At 37.2% G+C, this 17,263-nt stretch overlaps 1 protein-coding gene across 2 annotated transcripts; it reads right to left on the bottom strand.

The window, feature by feature from the left end:
* Positions 1-677: 677 nt before the first annotated feature.
* On the bottom strand, positions 678-16,716 carry Miox (Myo-inositol oxygenase). 2 transcript variants are annotated; one of them, XM_074182010.1, is made up of 6 exons: positions 16,532-16,716; positions 11,648-11,828; positions 6,290-6,498; positions 5,422-5,558; positions 3,739-3,969; positions 678-848 (listed from the first exon to the last, which is right to left on the bottom strand). In XM_074182010.1, exons 1-6 carry the CDS (start codon positions 16,559-16,561, stop codon positions 740-742), a joined length of 897 nt encoding a protein of 298 aa, XP_074038111.1. In that variant the 5' UTR covers positions 16,562-16,716; the 3' UTR covers positions 678-739. The 2 variants fall into 2 exon arrangements, with proteins under 2 accessions (XP_074038111.1, XP_074038112.1); XM_074182011.1 differs by lacking the exon at positions 16,532-16,716 and adding an exon at positions 14,843-15,002.
* Between the last annotated feature and the right edge of the window lie 547 nt (positions 16,717-17,263).

Genomic DNA, 17,263 nt, shown 5'->3' with positions numbered 1-17,263 from the left:
AGCTTGGAACACTGTTCCGAACCAGAAAACTGTACACACCTCAGTAAATTCTGAAGCTCAGATAAGACCTTCTTTGGAATATTGGAGCTCTGCCTCTAAGCGTACCCTGAAGCTGCTAGATTCAATTCATAAAAGAGCCATTCGCCTATCATATGCAACCTTGATAGTATGGAACATCGAAGATAGGTTGGAGATTTGACTCTTTTGTATAGATGCTTTCAAGGGAAGTGTTCAAGTGACTTGGCACATTTGATTGCACCAAAAGCGTTTTGAGGTTCAACTCAGTACAACTTGAGCTTCACTGCTAAAGAACTCTTTCATTTGGAGAACTGCGTGTACGAGGAATAAACTTCCTAAAAACGTTTTTACAAATAAATTTAATCTTCAGCGATCCAAATCCAACGTGAATCGCTACTTTTGCACAGGCACCGCTCTGAGAGCGCCTTGAGGATTTCCCTGTAGTGCTTTTGTTCTGAATTTAAAAAAGATCTGAAGTATGTGCAACACATATCGGTTGAAGAACGCAGATGATTACAATTCAAATCTTCCGTATGATATTTCAGGCAGATATGGAAAAAATATATCTCATTAACATTAACTTTTTATTTCCAACTGTTGCTGTCAATGATGTACCAGCATCATTGTCAGTAAAATTTCAATTGAATTTTTCACACCAATTTCAATAAAAATATTTATTTTCTGTTTTATAATCAATCTGTTTATAGCGATATTTGAAAATTCACCATTCTAAAACTCCAGGTATATATTTTTCTATCAGGCTTTCATAGTACGGCCACAATTTTTCAATATCTGGAACGTCGGCACTCTTGGTATACAAATCATAGGTGCTGAAAAATTCAAACATAATTCAATACAGGGTCTGAGCAGTCTTGAAACGAAAATATAGAAGTTGGAGAATGGACAACGAAGTATTGTGTTTGATGACTTTGGATACTACAAAATGATCTTAAAAAAGCATACCAGTAACAATTCACACATTGAAATAAAAATTACGTTGACTGTTCAAAAAACAAGGTGAATTTTCAAATTTCGCGCGATACGTACATCCGATTAGCGATTTTTTTATGTTGGTAGAGGAATGGTTAGGTTACGTCCAAAGTGAGTGGGTCTATTCGACCCTAAACCGCAACCCGCAAGGGTTTGTTGTGGCTCACACCTATTCTCACTCGGCCAAACAAACCCAGCTTCTTAAGGAAGCCGATTAGTTTATATGGTTGGTGGTCTTTCAGGTCAGATAGTGAAAGTACGGCTATTCCGAACTCTAAAGACCTGATTCGGTCCCCAGCGGGGCAGGCACAAAGTATATGCTCAGTTAATGAGGTAGTCGGATAGTCTAGTTGCAAGATTCCCACCTCAATACCCACGACAACCTTCCCATATGAGGGTTTTTGTAAAACCTCATTTGAGCGCAAACGTTTACTAACCCGCTCATGGGGGGTTAGTTTTCCCACCTGGGACAGATTCTGCATACGCCGCAGCTTTCGCTCCTGAACTAAATTTACAAGGAGGTCAATTGGAGTCGTAAGCTCGACATCCATCTCCTCTGTCGACTCGGACTTGAACTAAATTCACAGTGAGGTCCGTTAGAGTCGTGAACTCGACATCCATCTCCTCTGTAGATTCGCTCCTGAACTAAATTTACAGAGAGGTTCGTTGGAGTCGTAAACTCGACATCTATCTCCTCTGTTGACTCGCTCCTGAACTGAATTTACAGGGAGGTCAGTTGGAGTTGTGATCTCGACATCCATCTCCTCTGTAGACTCGCTTCTGGATTAAATTTACAGGTAGGTCAGTTGGAGTCGTAAACTCGACATCCATCTCCTCTGTAGACTCGCTCCTGAACTGAACTCACAGGGAGGTCCGTTAGAGTCATAAACTCGAAATGCATCTTCCATAGACACTCGCTCCTGAATTAAATTTACGGGGAGGTCAGTTGGAGTCATAAACTCGACATCCATCTCCTCTGTAGACTCGCTTCTGATCTAAATTTACAGAGAGGTCAGTTGGAGTCGTAAACTCGACATCCATCTCCTCTGTAGACTCGTTCCTGAACTAAATTTACAGGGAGGTCAGTTGGAGTCGTAAACTCGACATCCATCTTCTCTGTAGACTCGCTCCTGGATTACATTTTACAGAACTCGACATCTTTCTCCTCTGTAGACTCGCTCCTGAACTGAACTTACAGGGAGGTCCGTTGGAGTCATAAACTCAAAATGCATCTCCCATAGACACTCGCTCCTGGATTAAATTTACAGGGAGGTCAGTTGGAGTCGTAAACTCGACATCCATCTCCTCTGTAGACTCGCTACTGGATCGAATTTTACAGAACTCGACATCCATCTCCTCTGTAGACTCGCTTCTGATCTGAATTTACAGAGAGGTCAGTTGGAGTCGTAAACTCGACACCCATCTCCTCTGTAGACTCGCTCCTGAACTTAATTTACAGAGAGGTCAGTTGGAGTCGTAAACTCCACATCCATCTCCTCTGTAGACTCGCTCCTGAACTAAATTCACAGGGAGGTCCGTTGGAGTCGTAAACTCGACATCCATCTCCCATGGAGACTCGTTTCTGGATTAAATTTACAGGGAGTTGTGAACTCGACATCCATCTCCTCTATAGACTCGCTCCTGAACTAAATTTACAGGGAGGTCCGTTGGAGTCGTGAACTCGACATCCATCTCCTCTATAGACTCGCTCCTGGATTAAATTTTACAGAACTCGACATCCATCTCCTATAGAGGAGATGGATGTCTATATAGAGCTAAGTCTATAGAGACTTAGCTCTATAGACTTAGCACGGCAGAGCCCCGCATTACCGTGACAAGGCGATGCAACGACGAGAGGGCGCCCGATATCTCGAAGGTTCCGTAGAGACAGCTGATAGGCTCAGTGTCATTCATCCTCTCGCCACGGATACACACACTTTAGTATTAAGCCATCGTTGGAATGTCATTCAGTTAGGGAATAAGAGAACCACAAGTGATTCTATCATTCCCGTATCCAGCGGGGCTACGTGAAAGCAGGCATCCGATGGCCGGTTTGCTCAACCTCCACATACCAAGCCAATGCACTACCAAAAACGTACAGTGGTTCAGGCAGTGAAAGATGAACAAGGAGAGCCAACCCACCTGGTAGAGGTATGAAAATTAGAAGTATTTTGTTTGTTCGGCGATTTTCTGCGATCGAAAAAATAGATCAGAACACTTTGCATCAATTTTGTGTGAAAAATGGAATAAACATGGAATGAACATCGCTCAGGAATTGTTGAATGACGTCGATGGCGACCCAAATTTGCTTGAAACGGTCATAAGTGGTCACGAATCATGGCTATAAAATCGAAACCATAGTCCAATTGTCCCTCTGGAAAAGCCCAGGAGGGGGGGCTACTTTGGTAAATAAAATATTTAAATATTTTTGAGAAAAGTGAAATTACACTTCATTTTTTGAACAGGCAGCGTATTTACTGTTTGGGCATATTGAATGGAAACTAACATTGAAATATTTTATGTATCTTGTCGGAATTTTTTTACAATACTCTTTATATGTCTGAATATGCGATAAATGACTATCATTTATTTACATAGATTTGATTCCTGAACAATGAAACCAAAGAGTTGATAATGTCCATTCTTCTGATTTCTCTTCGAAACGCGTTAAAACTATATTCTGGATATTCAGTCGGACCGACGTCTTCTACATAGAAACCATCGACTTACTTGAATTTGAGAACCCACTTTTTGGTTTCTTCATCTTCTGGAGCGAGGAGATGTTGGTAATCGCCAGAAGAGTGCCATGGATAAAAACTGTGGTATCTTATCATTGCGAGAGCTTGAGGAGGTAGCTTCGTTTTGTTGTGCAACAACATTCTGTATAAGTACTCGTCATGGCCCCAAGACAGAATCAAGTTGTCCAGTCCACAGTTTGGTTCGTATATTCCATATTTTGTACTGTAATGATACTACAATTGGGTTTGATGGCAACATTAGCTTTATCAGGGTCAAAACCAATATATGTTTGGGATAATTGAGTAAAATACGATATTTTTAGCGACATTCTTTAGGTATTTTTACCTTCCACAATCTGAAAAATATCAAAATTGAAAACTCAGTGATTAGTGAAAGACTTTTCACGAATGTACCCGTAGATATAGTACAGTACAATTCCATAATAGCAGGCACTGAATTTTCAGAAATATTATTGCAATAAATCAAAGGCACTGTTGTCAAGGTTATGATTCTATAAATTTTATCATCATTTCTCCTCATCTAGTTAATATAATTTCCGTATGCCACTGCAAGAGAGAAATTAAGGCAGAAACGTCAGTTATTTTAGAGAATATAGTTCCTACTATTTTGGAATTTCAGTAAAGAATACTTCAAATTGTCAAATTATACGAGAAATTTGGGCAAATTCGGATATGTGGTTGGTTACCTCGTTCACAGGCAGATAGGGCGATGACAAACATGTTGTTTGTGGTTCGCTTTAGCATAGTTCGAGAAATTTTGCTCTGAAGAATTTCAATTTTTACGAAACCGGTCTGCTGATATCCCGAAACAAAAATTCTACGCTTGAAACTAAGCAAATGGATTGCTCTTAGATATTTGAGTGAAATCCATCCAGAATCTCGAAAGGACGGACTTATGTGATCATACTTTCGGATACCGTAGGAAAATCTGACACAACAAATAAGTGTTTCACAGAGACTCAACTTCAGACTTTTTAATAAAAGGTGTCTACTTGGAAAAAGTTGTCTCAATACATTGAATGACGTTTTACATAGATGTCTCACATGCTTCGTGAATCTCAAGTCTGTATGTAACCACAAGCCCAGATTTTTACATTCATTCACAAAAGGAATTATGTTATTTTTGACACGGATCAACTATGCCTCACACAAAATATTTCTTTTACTTTTGGGACCAAATAACATGATCTAGGATTTCTTTGGATTGATAGTAAGAATATGCGCACAGGATACATCATATAGAGTTTTAAGGTTTTTGTTAATATTTTCATTTGCGAGTGTAATATCTTTAAAGCTGAATGTATTATACAATTGAGTACCATCGGCGTAGTGATGTATTTTACCAAAACTAACAATTCATGAAAGTCTCTTATATAAATTGCGAAAAGGAACGGTCCCAGAACTGAACCTTGCGGTTATGGACAATAAAGAAGCATCCAAGGTATTGAATGCTTTACTGTTATCAAGTATCTCACAATCAACTTGTTATTCACGAGTTTATATAAAAACATGACCACAGTGATTTTTTCATCCATTAGAACCTCCAAGTGAAATGTAATTATAAGATATTCTGATCAGTGAGCTCATTTTTCATAGGATAATGATAATTAATAACGGTGCAGTTTTCTAGGAACATTTCTTGGAGTTTACTCACTTGTATTTAGGGTTTTTTCCATCAATATTATTTTTGAACGATGTCTCTCTATACACAATATTATCGCTCCATTCACAGCCAACGACAAAAGTATCTCCCACAACACACCATTGTGGTTCATCGAAAAATGCCAGGACCTGAAATTTCAATAACGAATTATTACTCTTTAGTAAAAATACCTTGGTACTATCCTCGACAGGAAGCTAACATGGAACTATCATCTACAGAGCAGAGCAAAAAGAGCATACGTGGCTTGTGAGCAATGTCGGAGGACAGTGGGACGCGCATGGGGTGGTTCACCACGTGTGGTCACCTGGATCTACACTACAATAACGTGAGATGTATTTTTTGTGTTCAGATTGAGAATTGGGAATTTTTCTCTTCTTTTTCAATGAATTTCTTCATGGGTTCGCTGTTGGTGATGAAATTAGAAAATTATTTCATTTCATTTATACCCTGTTATCAAATTATGTCTTTCGATTCGTCAATATTGATGGAAGTCGAGACAAATACTTTGTCTTTGATGAAGAAGGCCGGGAAATACGTATATTGTAATACATAGCTGGATATGTTATCACAGTGGCTACAAAAATCGATGAAAAATCTAGAGATCCGTATTAAAAAAAAAGAAGTTGATGAAGAAATCTAACGAACGAAACTTCGCCTGCAAATTGGTTGATATGAATCAGTTACAAAAGTTCATCTGTCTCTTTTTGTATCGATCGAAATGGAGGTGGTAGAGTAATAAAACGAAATTTGACAATTCTAGTTTTTGGTGAATACTTCAAAAACAACCACTGATAACTCTTGATCTGAAAATAGATTATTCTTTTTCCCCAAAAATAGCTAAAAAAAAAGGCATGTCTACCTTTCCAGCATCGTGAATTAGTCCGGTTAGATGAAACCAATCATCGTCCGGATAGTCCTTGCGAATCCTTTCTGCAGTTTGGAAAGCGTGGACGATATTTGGGATGTTGACGTCAGGATCACTTTCATCTACCAAGTCATTCAGTTTCTCCAGAGCTTCCCTCATTGTATATTTGAGGTGGTTAAATTTGGTATATTTTTCAATCTTCGCTGAAACAAATATGAACTGTTTGGTAAATCTTGATGTTTTATAATCTGTTGAAATCTGTTTTCCCGTTAACTAACTGTCACCCCCCTACTAACGATAACTCTCAAAAGTTGACCTATAGATTAACGAGGTCTTACCTTCTGGCGTTTGATTCCTAACACATCTTATTAAGAGAGTCATAGTTACGACCGCACCGGGGGGCCTGGGGGGCCGGTTAGGCCCCCCAGACGCACCCTGGCGTTGGATGCGATCGGGTGTGGAGGGGTGGATTTTTGGGAAATCCTTGCGGGTACCGCCCCTCACCCCACACCAACAGTATTTCGCAGGTCTTCCTCCCGCTCACCGAACCCGGAGTCGCCTCCTTACATCTACTTAGTGTGGCTAACCAAGAGACAGGACCATCGGCAGCGTTCGACCGAACGTTCGTACAAGTTAACTAAGCTCTTCTTTCGCCAGAGAATGCTCGCGTGGCACACCTGGCCCCGCCAACCATGCCAAATCAGTTGGGAATATGGTCCCGGAAGTGGCCGGTCGGGGTCCTAAGCTCGGATACTAGTAGCTCCGTCCAACCGGGGTCCGACACCTCAAGCGTCTGCCTTGGTGCCCTCCAAGACTAGACTCGGATACTAGAGCCCGGAAGGACCGCGAGCCCCGACACCTCGAACGCTCGGATCCGTACAGAAGCAGGCGAGGATCACGAAACAGCATAAGCCGTCCAGTGCCTCGGTATGGGGCTGCAATGCACCCATGAATTGATTACCGCAACCCTGTATCCCTTTACCCGCTAGTGGAGCTGCTGCCCCTAAGAGGCCAACGCCAGTTGGAGATGAGGCTCGCTACCTACCCCCTAGAACTCATGTTAGGAAAGTTCCCTCTCCAACGTTTGATGAGTAACCGTCGAGGACTCTATCGAGCATCCTCTACCACACATCATATGTCGAAGATGTCGCGCCCATTACCCGTGTAGGTGCGGGATAGGGCGGTTCATCAACAACTTTTGGGTGTACGCCGTGTGGTCTGCACCGCATACCCTTACGTTACCCCGAGGGGCACTCATGTTAGGAAAGTTACCTTTCCAGCGTTGAATGAGTAACCGCCGAGGGCTCTTGCGAGGCACCTCTCCCACACATCTAGCTTGAAACCGGCCAACGCCTGTTACCCGCAGACGCGGGATTGGGTGGTTGACCGATAACTTTACTGGGTGAGTGCCGTGTGGTCTGCACCGGGGGACTGTCAAAAACCCATAAGAGAGAGACAGTGATCCCCCGCCACTCACCCCGAGAACAAATTTTCAAATTTTCATACTACAAACAAAGGGCGTGAAAATGATGAAACTGATCATAATCTAATTCATGTGATCGGATTGACCGTATTAAGGTTTTCAAGTAAAACATTTCATTGTGAGGTTTCACTGTACAATAGCTTTCCAGGGGTGTTCATACTGTCTAAATTCTTGATTATAGTATATAATACATAATATTTTCAAAAATATTTTTTCAATAAAACGAAAATATCGTTGTTAAATTTGTGATTATATATATTTTATCATCGTTTTTCCTCATCTGTTTATTATAATTTCCGTGTGCTACTACAAGAGATAGATTAAGGCAAAAACATCAGTCATTTCTGAGAATTTAGTGCCTACTATTCTGGAATTATAATAAAGTGCTTCATAAAATATAACGTTTTGAATCACATGATCTTCTACCAACTCAATGATTAATAATTTCACCAACGTTTAGGTATGAACTGAATACAAATTCAAACATTTTGAAAACAAATTGTACCAACTCATCGGATGAAATAATTCTGAATCCAATGTGACCTTTTGCGCAAGATGGCGAACTGCCAAGATGGCGGACTAGCTATTTTGGATGCAAAACTGCGACATGAGTATTGAATAAAATAATTTACTGAAAAAAAAACACAGCAATGAAATGATATTATTCTGCATTGAATACCGACCACCTAAAGATGATGGGCTCATTATTGTTTTTGCAGTCACATGATATGAGTATGGAATGGAAGAGTTTACTGTAAACAAGACAAAAAATTGAATGAAGTCTCTCTAAACTCAACGAAGCGGATCACCCAAGATGATGGACTAGTTATTTTTACGTACCCTCATGACAGGAACAACAAAACAAGGTTGAAGGAAAAAAATTAAAATGGCGGAGACATCCGTCATTTCGATTTCAAATATAACTCGGCAGAGGTAAGGTTAGGTTAGTTGCTCGAACAAATGTTGTTGGAACCGACCAATGAATAATGAATCGTAAAATGAAATGAAAATAATAGAAATATGTCCGGTGATGAATAAAAAATGAAAAACAAATCATTAGTATAAAAATCGAAAAAACAAGTTTTATTTGCATGCCCTAAAAACAAAAAAAAAATACGTTACACATTTTATATGATATACAAGCTTGTCGCAAGTTCACTCCCATTTTTTTGAAAGAAATGCTAATGTCAAGGTTGAAAATAAATTAATTCCGCCACAAGCTTCATACCATATAAATTGAATAATGTAATTAATGTGATTAATTATTCCGTACTACCTTACAATGTGCTTTTGTAGGGAAAAGGGATTAATATCAGTCGACCATTCATTTCTCAAAAAAAGATAATACGTATGCCGTATGGTCTTCGACACACATATTCAACGCTACCATCTATATACATTTATAATTGTCTGCTTTTTGTAAAGAAGAAGGAGTCTGAAATTGAAACTTATGTAAAGTGCCACAATTACTCAACAAAAAATGGAAATCTAATTAAACTGCAGCAACATCGTACAAGATTGTTTCAAAAATCACCCTCTCTAGCAGGCTCCAAGTTATTCAATTGTCTGCCTTCAAATATAAAGACTATCCCATTATTGTCTACTTTCAAACGGAAAGTTAAAGAGTACCTTTTAGAGATATGTTTTTATTCATCAATGAGTATGTAAACGAAGTGAGTGACACTTCATTTAATTTGAATTTGCCGCGTAATAACTTTGATGTATAGTTTATCTGTGAACTCTTTGGAATCTATGGTTCTGTGGGTCACATGTCTCCATGTGATGAATATGTAGGTTAGTTATGTTGAAGAAGATATTGCAATTCAAAAAATTAATAGGAACTGGTGAAGCAATAGCTTTAAATGTTGTTTCTCTTTTCAGGTTAGTTTGAGATTAATTAATGTTGGAGAATGTTTTGTTGAAAATGTAAAAACTGGTTTATGTAATAAAATCCTCTTCTCTTTTCAGAGCAACTCAATTTTGGTTATACTTTTACTGTTCCACAGAATATCCAAGGATAATTATAAAACCCATTAAAAGTATTTTGAGTATACTTCCAAATAATTGTTATTAATGTACTGTAATCTCTATATATTATACATCTACATGTTTTTTTTTTCCACCGTAGTGTGCGCTGGTCAGGACCTATCCCCCGAAGCCCCGATATATTCGGGAGGGCGCGCCAGCACTATCAACCTATGACCACTCCCCACACCGTGGGGTGAGTGATCATTGGGTCCGAGAATCATGTACCCTGAGCAAGCGCAGTGAGCCAAGAATGACAGCCTTCTGCATCTGTGCGGCTAAGATTTCTACCGTAGTGCGACAAGCCGGTATGATTTTAAGATTCGAAAGTAGAGAGGACATCATTCCACCAAGGAATCCAATAATCAGAACAACCATCTTGACAGAGTGATCTGGATAGAGTCTGCGGAGTTCGAAGAGAAAATCTCGATATTTTATCCGTTTTTCCCCCTCTTTTCTGACGATATTCGTCTTGCCAGGAGCTGAAAACTCCACGACAAATATCGTTTTGGTCTGGTGGTCGAGAAGGACTACATCAGGCTTATTAGCTTGTATGAGCCTGAGGGTGGGGAACGAATAGTTCCAATGAATTCGGCACTTCTCGTTCCCCACAACGGATTCAATATCCCCCGGAGCGTAGGGCAACACCGGTGTCTCGTCAATACCGTAAGAGTGCCGTAGATGGTAATATAGCACTCTTAGGGCCGCGTTATGTCGATGGATATTGGCCGAGACCGCATATGCTGGACATGCTGATAGCAATTGCATTAGGGTCTCGGGCGCCTCCCGGCAGACCCTGCACCTTGTGTCAGGAACCTCTATACCCATCAAGCAACTGCGGTAGACTGAGGTGTTGAAGACACCATCCTGGCAAGCCATGATGAACCCCTCAGTTTCCGACTTCAGCCCACTCGACCTGAGAAAAGCGAACGTCAGGCGCTCTGATAAGCCAAGGTCTTCAATGTTATTGAAGAAGACCCCATGCATTGGCTTATCCTTGTGTTTCCGCAGAGGTGAGGTGATCTCTGCGGCCTTTATCTGAGTTTTTTGCTGAACAGGTACCAACTCGGTGACAGAGGTGTGGTCACCTCTTTCAGTGTCGAAAACTATACCTAGTTCATCAGCTGCTCGAGCAACCGCCCTTAAGAGAAACGCTCCAATTCCTGCTCTCTCATGGTCACGAACCATGCAGAGAAGGGGATCCGAACTCCTGACGACTTTACAGGCTGTATCCAGCACCATTCTGTCATGTAGATACTCCAAACTCAAAAGTCCACGGTCTCTCTGTTGTCGAAGGAAGTTTAACCTTGGAACGGACGATTTGGGATGCAAATTCCTATAGAGATGCATCATTTTTTGGGTCTTTACGTCGAATTCATACAGCTCCCGAGTCCACTTCACTACTCCAAACGAGTAGAGTAGGATTGGAACGGCAAGCAGCAACTTTGTTCTTCCCCGACAGTTCCGATGACCAGATCTGTCGAATTTGGGCTGATACTTATCGCGGAGAGAGTTTTTCACTGCTGTTACCAAAAAAACATTATTATTACTATAATTGATGGGTTTGATTTATTTTGAAGTCAATTTTTTTTTGGAGCATATAAATGAAAGTTTGTTTCGAAATTATACTTCTCAACATCAATTTATTTATAATGAGAAGTATCAGAACTGTCTCTCTCCAAATAATTTAGATATGTTCAAAAATGGTGTTCAACAGTTTCAAAGTAGCTTATAACTTCAAGAAATGAAACTAACTTATCACTTCTTGTTATTGTTAACCATTTCCTAACAACAATAATTTCTAATAATAAAAAAGTTTGTTTAAAGATGTTACAGATCCTCACCTTTCACAAAGTCGAAAGTTTGGTTTGTATGCATATCCGTGTAGGTCTTCCTCACTCTTTCTTTGATAGGATCATTTTCATCTACAGAGTAGTCTCTGAATTGTCCAACAGGTTTCGAAGCAAACAACGGCTCTGGCCTCATAAGTTCAGATGGGTCTATTAGAGAAATTGGGTTCGTATTCTGAAAACATAATAGCAACTCAGCCGAATGTATAGATTTCAAATTGAAAGTCATCCTATGTAAACAAAATGTGAGTGAGGGCGATGACATCATCGATAACAAGTAGATTTGTTTAATTGCCCTTCATTATTTTGTTTGGTAACGATGAAATTGATAATAAGGGTAGATCTTACTTGAAGTGATATGAAGTTCCAGGTAGATTTTGTGATTATTGAATTATGTCAGTAGACATGAACTCGAAATTATCTACTCTAGTCTGCAAAATATATAGGTTTTGAGTGTTTTAATAAAATGGATTTTGAAGAAAATTGTTATGGAGAATCGTCAAATCACGTCGCATGACCTTCGCTCAAGAATTGTTGAATGATCATGGGTGTTGTGGAAAAACAATTCATGGCATTTACAACTCAAGCACTTGTTTACTCATCATTGCTTGTTCGTAATTTTATGGCCAAAACCAACACCGTTATCATGCTTCAGCCACCGTATTCGCCAGATTTCACTCCCTTTAATTTTTTTCTGTTTCCAAGGTTGGGGAGACCCACGTAAAGAAGGAGATTAAAACCAAATCGCAGAAAGAGCTCAAGGAAATATCAAAAAGTTCTTATCATAACTGCTTCGAAGATTATAAAGGACATCGGATGAAACATAAGAAACAACGACATAAAAACATAGAAAAGTAAAAAAAACGGGAATCGTATGTATGTAGTTTGAGAAAAACAAGTTATTATTGATATACGCAAAATGGTATAACTTGCGGAAATGCAGTTACGCTTCGAAATTTGTCTCAACAACTCAGCATCAATGAACAATTCTATTTTATTAAAACACTCAAAACTCAAATCATTAGGAGACTAGAGCAGAAAATTTCGAGTTCATGTCTATTGATATAATTCAATAATCACAAAAACTACCTGGTACTTTATATTATTTCAAGTGAGATCTACCCTCATTATCAATTTCATCACTAATTATCATTATATTTGAAGGGGACAAAATACAAAATTGATGAATAAATTAATGTTTTGTGGGAAAAATTTAAATTCACTTTATTTTTTAAACATACTTCGTATACAGGGTGTAACATTAGTACGTGAAAATATTCAAGTGACGTATTCCTGAGACAGTTTTGAGAAAAAAAGTCTATAAGTCTATATCTCGAAAACGGTCACCTCCAGCGTTGTTGAGAAGGTGTACCTTTTTTACTTGGAAAAGGTGTGGGAATTAGGTTTTTCCATAAAAAGTACCAAAAGTTCACTGTCAAAAAAGTTAGGGCAATTTGAAATAAATAATGACAGTGTACGCAGCGCCCTCTAGCTGCTACTTGAAAATTGATACGAAATTATGATTTCCCACGTCAAAAAACACCGGATACCGAATTTCGTGCAAATAACAGATTTTTTGCAAGAGTTATTTTCAAAAAGCGAACAAAAAAATTCAATTTCAACACCCCGTATCTCCGAAACGAAGCATTTTCGGTCACAAGTTCATTTAGACTTTTTTTTATTAAAATTTTCTCAGGAATACCTCACTTGAATATTTTAACGTACTTATGTTACACCTTGTATACTGTTTGAATATGTTTAAAATCTGTTTAAAATTTATTTTTTCGTTAATCAGCTGTGGCCCCCATACAAACGACACCTCTCAGAAGTTGAGAAACTTGTGCGAGCTAAGGACTAACGAGGTCTCACCTTTTAACGTGTGATTCCTATCACATTTTATATTTCAAATATCTAAATGTGTTAATGTGTTAGTTAATACGCGTCTCACAATTTTGACTAGTCTGATATATTCTTTATGAAGAGTGTGTATTATTATTTACTTTGTGTTTGAATATTATGGATGAAGTAAAATATTTTTGTATGAAGATGGAGAAGCAGAGAGCCAAAACCCTTTTTTTCCAAAAGTTGATCCCTCCTGAAAATATAATCCTCTCAATTCAAATAAAAATTTGTTTTATATTTCTATTTCAATTAGGAAGTGGATGACATTCTAAGCTCTCAGGTTTTTTATTCTTTTCTTTCTTTCTTTGTAGATAAGATAATTGTAGAAACATATAAAAATACAGTGAAAGTAATATAAAAAGAAAAACATAACTTACTTTTCTTTATGATTTGAAAATTCACTTAGTGAATAAAAATGTCTTTAATAAAAATGTCTTTAATTGTTTTTAAACTTTTTGTTATCGGGAATATCTTCAATTTTTCCTGGAAGGTGGTTGAAAGCCATTGCTCCGGCTTATCTTGGCGATTTTTTGTATTCCGTAAGATTACATTTTCTATTATGATGCTTGTATCTTCGGCATACATGAATGGCTTACCATGTTCAATGAAACGGGGCAAATCATATATAGGTACATATACATATATATAGGTACATAGATACACTATGTATGTATGTGTATATATCTGTATACATATTTATTCATATGTATAAATAAAACAAATTTCAGTTATATTAATGTATTACATAAGTTTTCGGTATAGAGGTCGGTACAGAGATCATAACATGGAATACTAGATTTGTATATTTTTTCAGTGTGATTAAAAGTTATTATTATTATATTATTATTAGATAAAAATTTTTGACTAGTAATAGTCTTCAAAATTTGGATGTTTAGAATATAATAGCATGATGTAGAAGTTGTTAGTTAGTTATTGAGGTTTTATGAATGGTAAATGCTACAACCAACTGATAGTTTCATCACATTCAATAATGATATTATGTACATATACACTGACCAGTTATGGAAGATATTATTTCACTTATGAAAGTGAAAGTAAATTACCACAATAGGCACATTTTATGGGTGACACTGAGTATTTGGAATTTGTGTAATTAAACATTCGTAAATATTTTAATTTCTTGTAGTTATAATGCATACAAAACCATAAAACAGAAAAATTCCATTGAAAATATTCTGATGGACCAAAAAAATACACCAGTAACAGAAAAACTGCGTTCTATTATTCGCAAAAAGGAAGCCAATTAACAATCTCCTCTCAACTTACCAGAACTCTCATTTTGACGAGCTTTCTCAACCACAGTCACGAATCAAAAAGCGATGAGTTTTTAATTGAAGGAAACGATTTGTTGGTATCGCTAAAGAAGATTAACGATATTTTATCTTAGCAATTTCGCAAATGTCATTCAAAGGTCAAGACTAATTTCAATTGAACGAGTCATTGAAATAACCTCTGATCAACCCACAAATCGGGCGTGTTTTTCAGTGGATGATTGTGAAATTGTGGCGTCAATCAATACTAAAAATAGTTTTTTTTAAAATGTTTGTTTTTTTTATATTGTTTGAAATCAAAACGAATGCGTTGTAGGACTCAACTGTCCTTGAAAGACAAGCCTGATGTGAATATGTAACGTTGACGACGTTCCTCACCACCAAGACAGTTGACTAAAAAAACTGGGTTTGGTTTTTTGCAAGTATCTCATTATTATGAATTATGAATTATAATGTTTTTAAAAAACATCATAATTCATAATATAATTGATCTAAAGTGAAATTAATAAGCTTATGTTATTGATAAATATACGTCGGTTGAAAAGTTATAAGATGATCAATGATGTTTTTCAATTTCGAACCTGACTGAGTAAATCGTGGGTGTAAAATTGAATAGTAAAAATATTTTTTATTTTTCAAACAGGACCTGAGACCTTTTAAAATTTGTTATTTACCAATTATGTTGTTGATTAACTGATGCATAATTAACTAGATAATCATGATAACATTTTATTGACTACGGATTATTTTTCATGTATTCATCTGGTAGGTGTTTTAATTTTTTCAACTCTTGATTTTTATATTCAATAGATTAAAAAAATTGGACATATTTTGAACCATGTAGGAAATTATAAATATTGATCCTACAGTTCCAGAAGGTTAGATTTTTTTTGTTGAATTTTCTTCTCTTTTTGAATCATTTTTCGAATTCAAAAAATATGAAATAGTTTGTGAGATATTTGCACAATACCAAAACCCATATTTTTTCAGTTAATTGCAGATGCAATTTTTGCAAACGGTACTTGATTTTTTTCAAAAAACATCTACGAGCTAGTCCGAATCGAATGTTATTCGGAGGCGGGTAAAAAAGTTTGACTTGGAAGGCAAGGTATTACTAAATACCAAATTATTGATTTTGAGGTGTTGTGGTACTACTTTCGATAATATGGAATAACGTAAAACTAGCCAGAAAGGTCAAACATGTATCTCTGATATTGCATTAATACAATTACTCAATACTTTATCTCACCTGATAAGAAGGTCAACATTTTCCATCACAAGCATAATGTGACGCTACATCAGGTTGACTAATAATCAATAAATAATAAACTCGTAAATTATTGAGTAGCTCGTTTCTGTTTATTTACACAAAGACGAAAACCAAGTGAAGATTATGAAGCATCTGCTTTGAAAAACTCACTTTACTTTTCAATTGACGTTTTTGTGTTTGCTGAAAAGTAGAAATTATCAACAATTGGTGAATTAATATTGATATTTTCCTTAAACAAATGAAAATAAAAGAAGAGGAGATGGAAATCGAATAGCCGAGAGAGCTCAAGGACACACCAAAAAGTGCTTATCAGAACTGATTCGTTATTATTATACCTGAAGGGGACTATTTTGCAGGGAACAAAATAGAAATTGATGAACAAATGAATATTTTTTGAGAAAAATCAAAACTCACCCCATTTTTGGAACGAAACTCGTAGATCATGATTAAAATAGGTACTATAATAGATCTTTGGAAGGCACCATCACAACAACGAAATCGTATTACTTGTTATTACACACTGTAAACTACTAACTAGGTAATTTTTCATGATATCCAAACAATAAGTATATTCTTTGATAATACCAAGAGGTGCTGATAACTGATTGTGTCAAATGCCTTGAAATAATCTATCAAAACCAAACACACAATTTGTTACTATCCTAACTGAGATTCGGTCGAAAACCAGACTGACAAATATATAATATTCGGAAGTCATTAAGATAATGACCCGTCTGAAGTTTAACGACTGCACAGGGGAAAGGTTATTCATATTTTGTGGATCAGTTGTTTTTGACAGGGAAACAATCTATCACATTCACAATGGAGATGGAAAAGGACGACTCTATAAATTTGACAATAACAAAGGTTAACAACAAACATGATTTTTCAATTTATCGTAAACCGGCACATACAGATATTATCATTCTCAATTAGTCCACCCACCTGTATCAGCACAAAGTAGCAGCTTTCAACAGTATGCTCCACAGACTTATGAATATGCCCTTGTGAGAGGCGAATTTCAATAAAAAACTGAACATAATAAAACAAATAGCCGTCAACAATGATTACGATAGCAGTCTAATACATTCTTTATTATCAAAAAAGTTATACAGCCACGCTTTGAAGGAAGTTTACCCAATTCGG

This window comes from Leptinotarsa decemlineata, unplaced genomic scaffold (assembly GCF_025532065.1).
Source record: "Leptinotarsa decemlineata unplaced genomic scaffold, Ldec_3_MD MMD2_tig00026328_RagTag_RagTag, whole genome shotgun sequence".
In the NCBI taxonomy this organism is placed as follows: Eukaryota; Metazoa; Arthropoda; class Insecta; order Coleoptera; family Chrysomelidae; genus Leptinotarsa; species Leptinotarsa decemlineata.
This window is presented reverse-complemented; position numbering and strand designations above follow the sequence as displayed.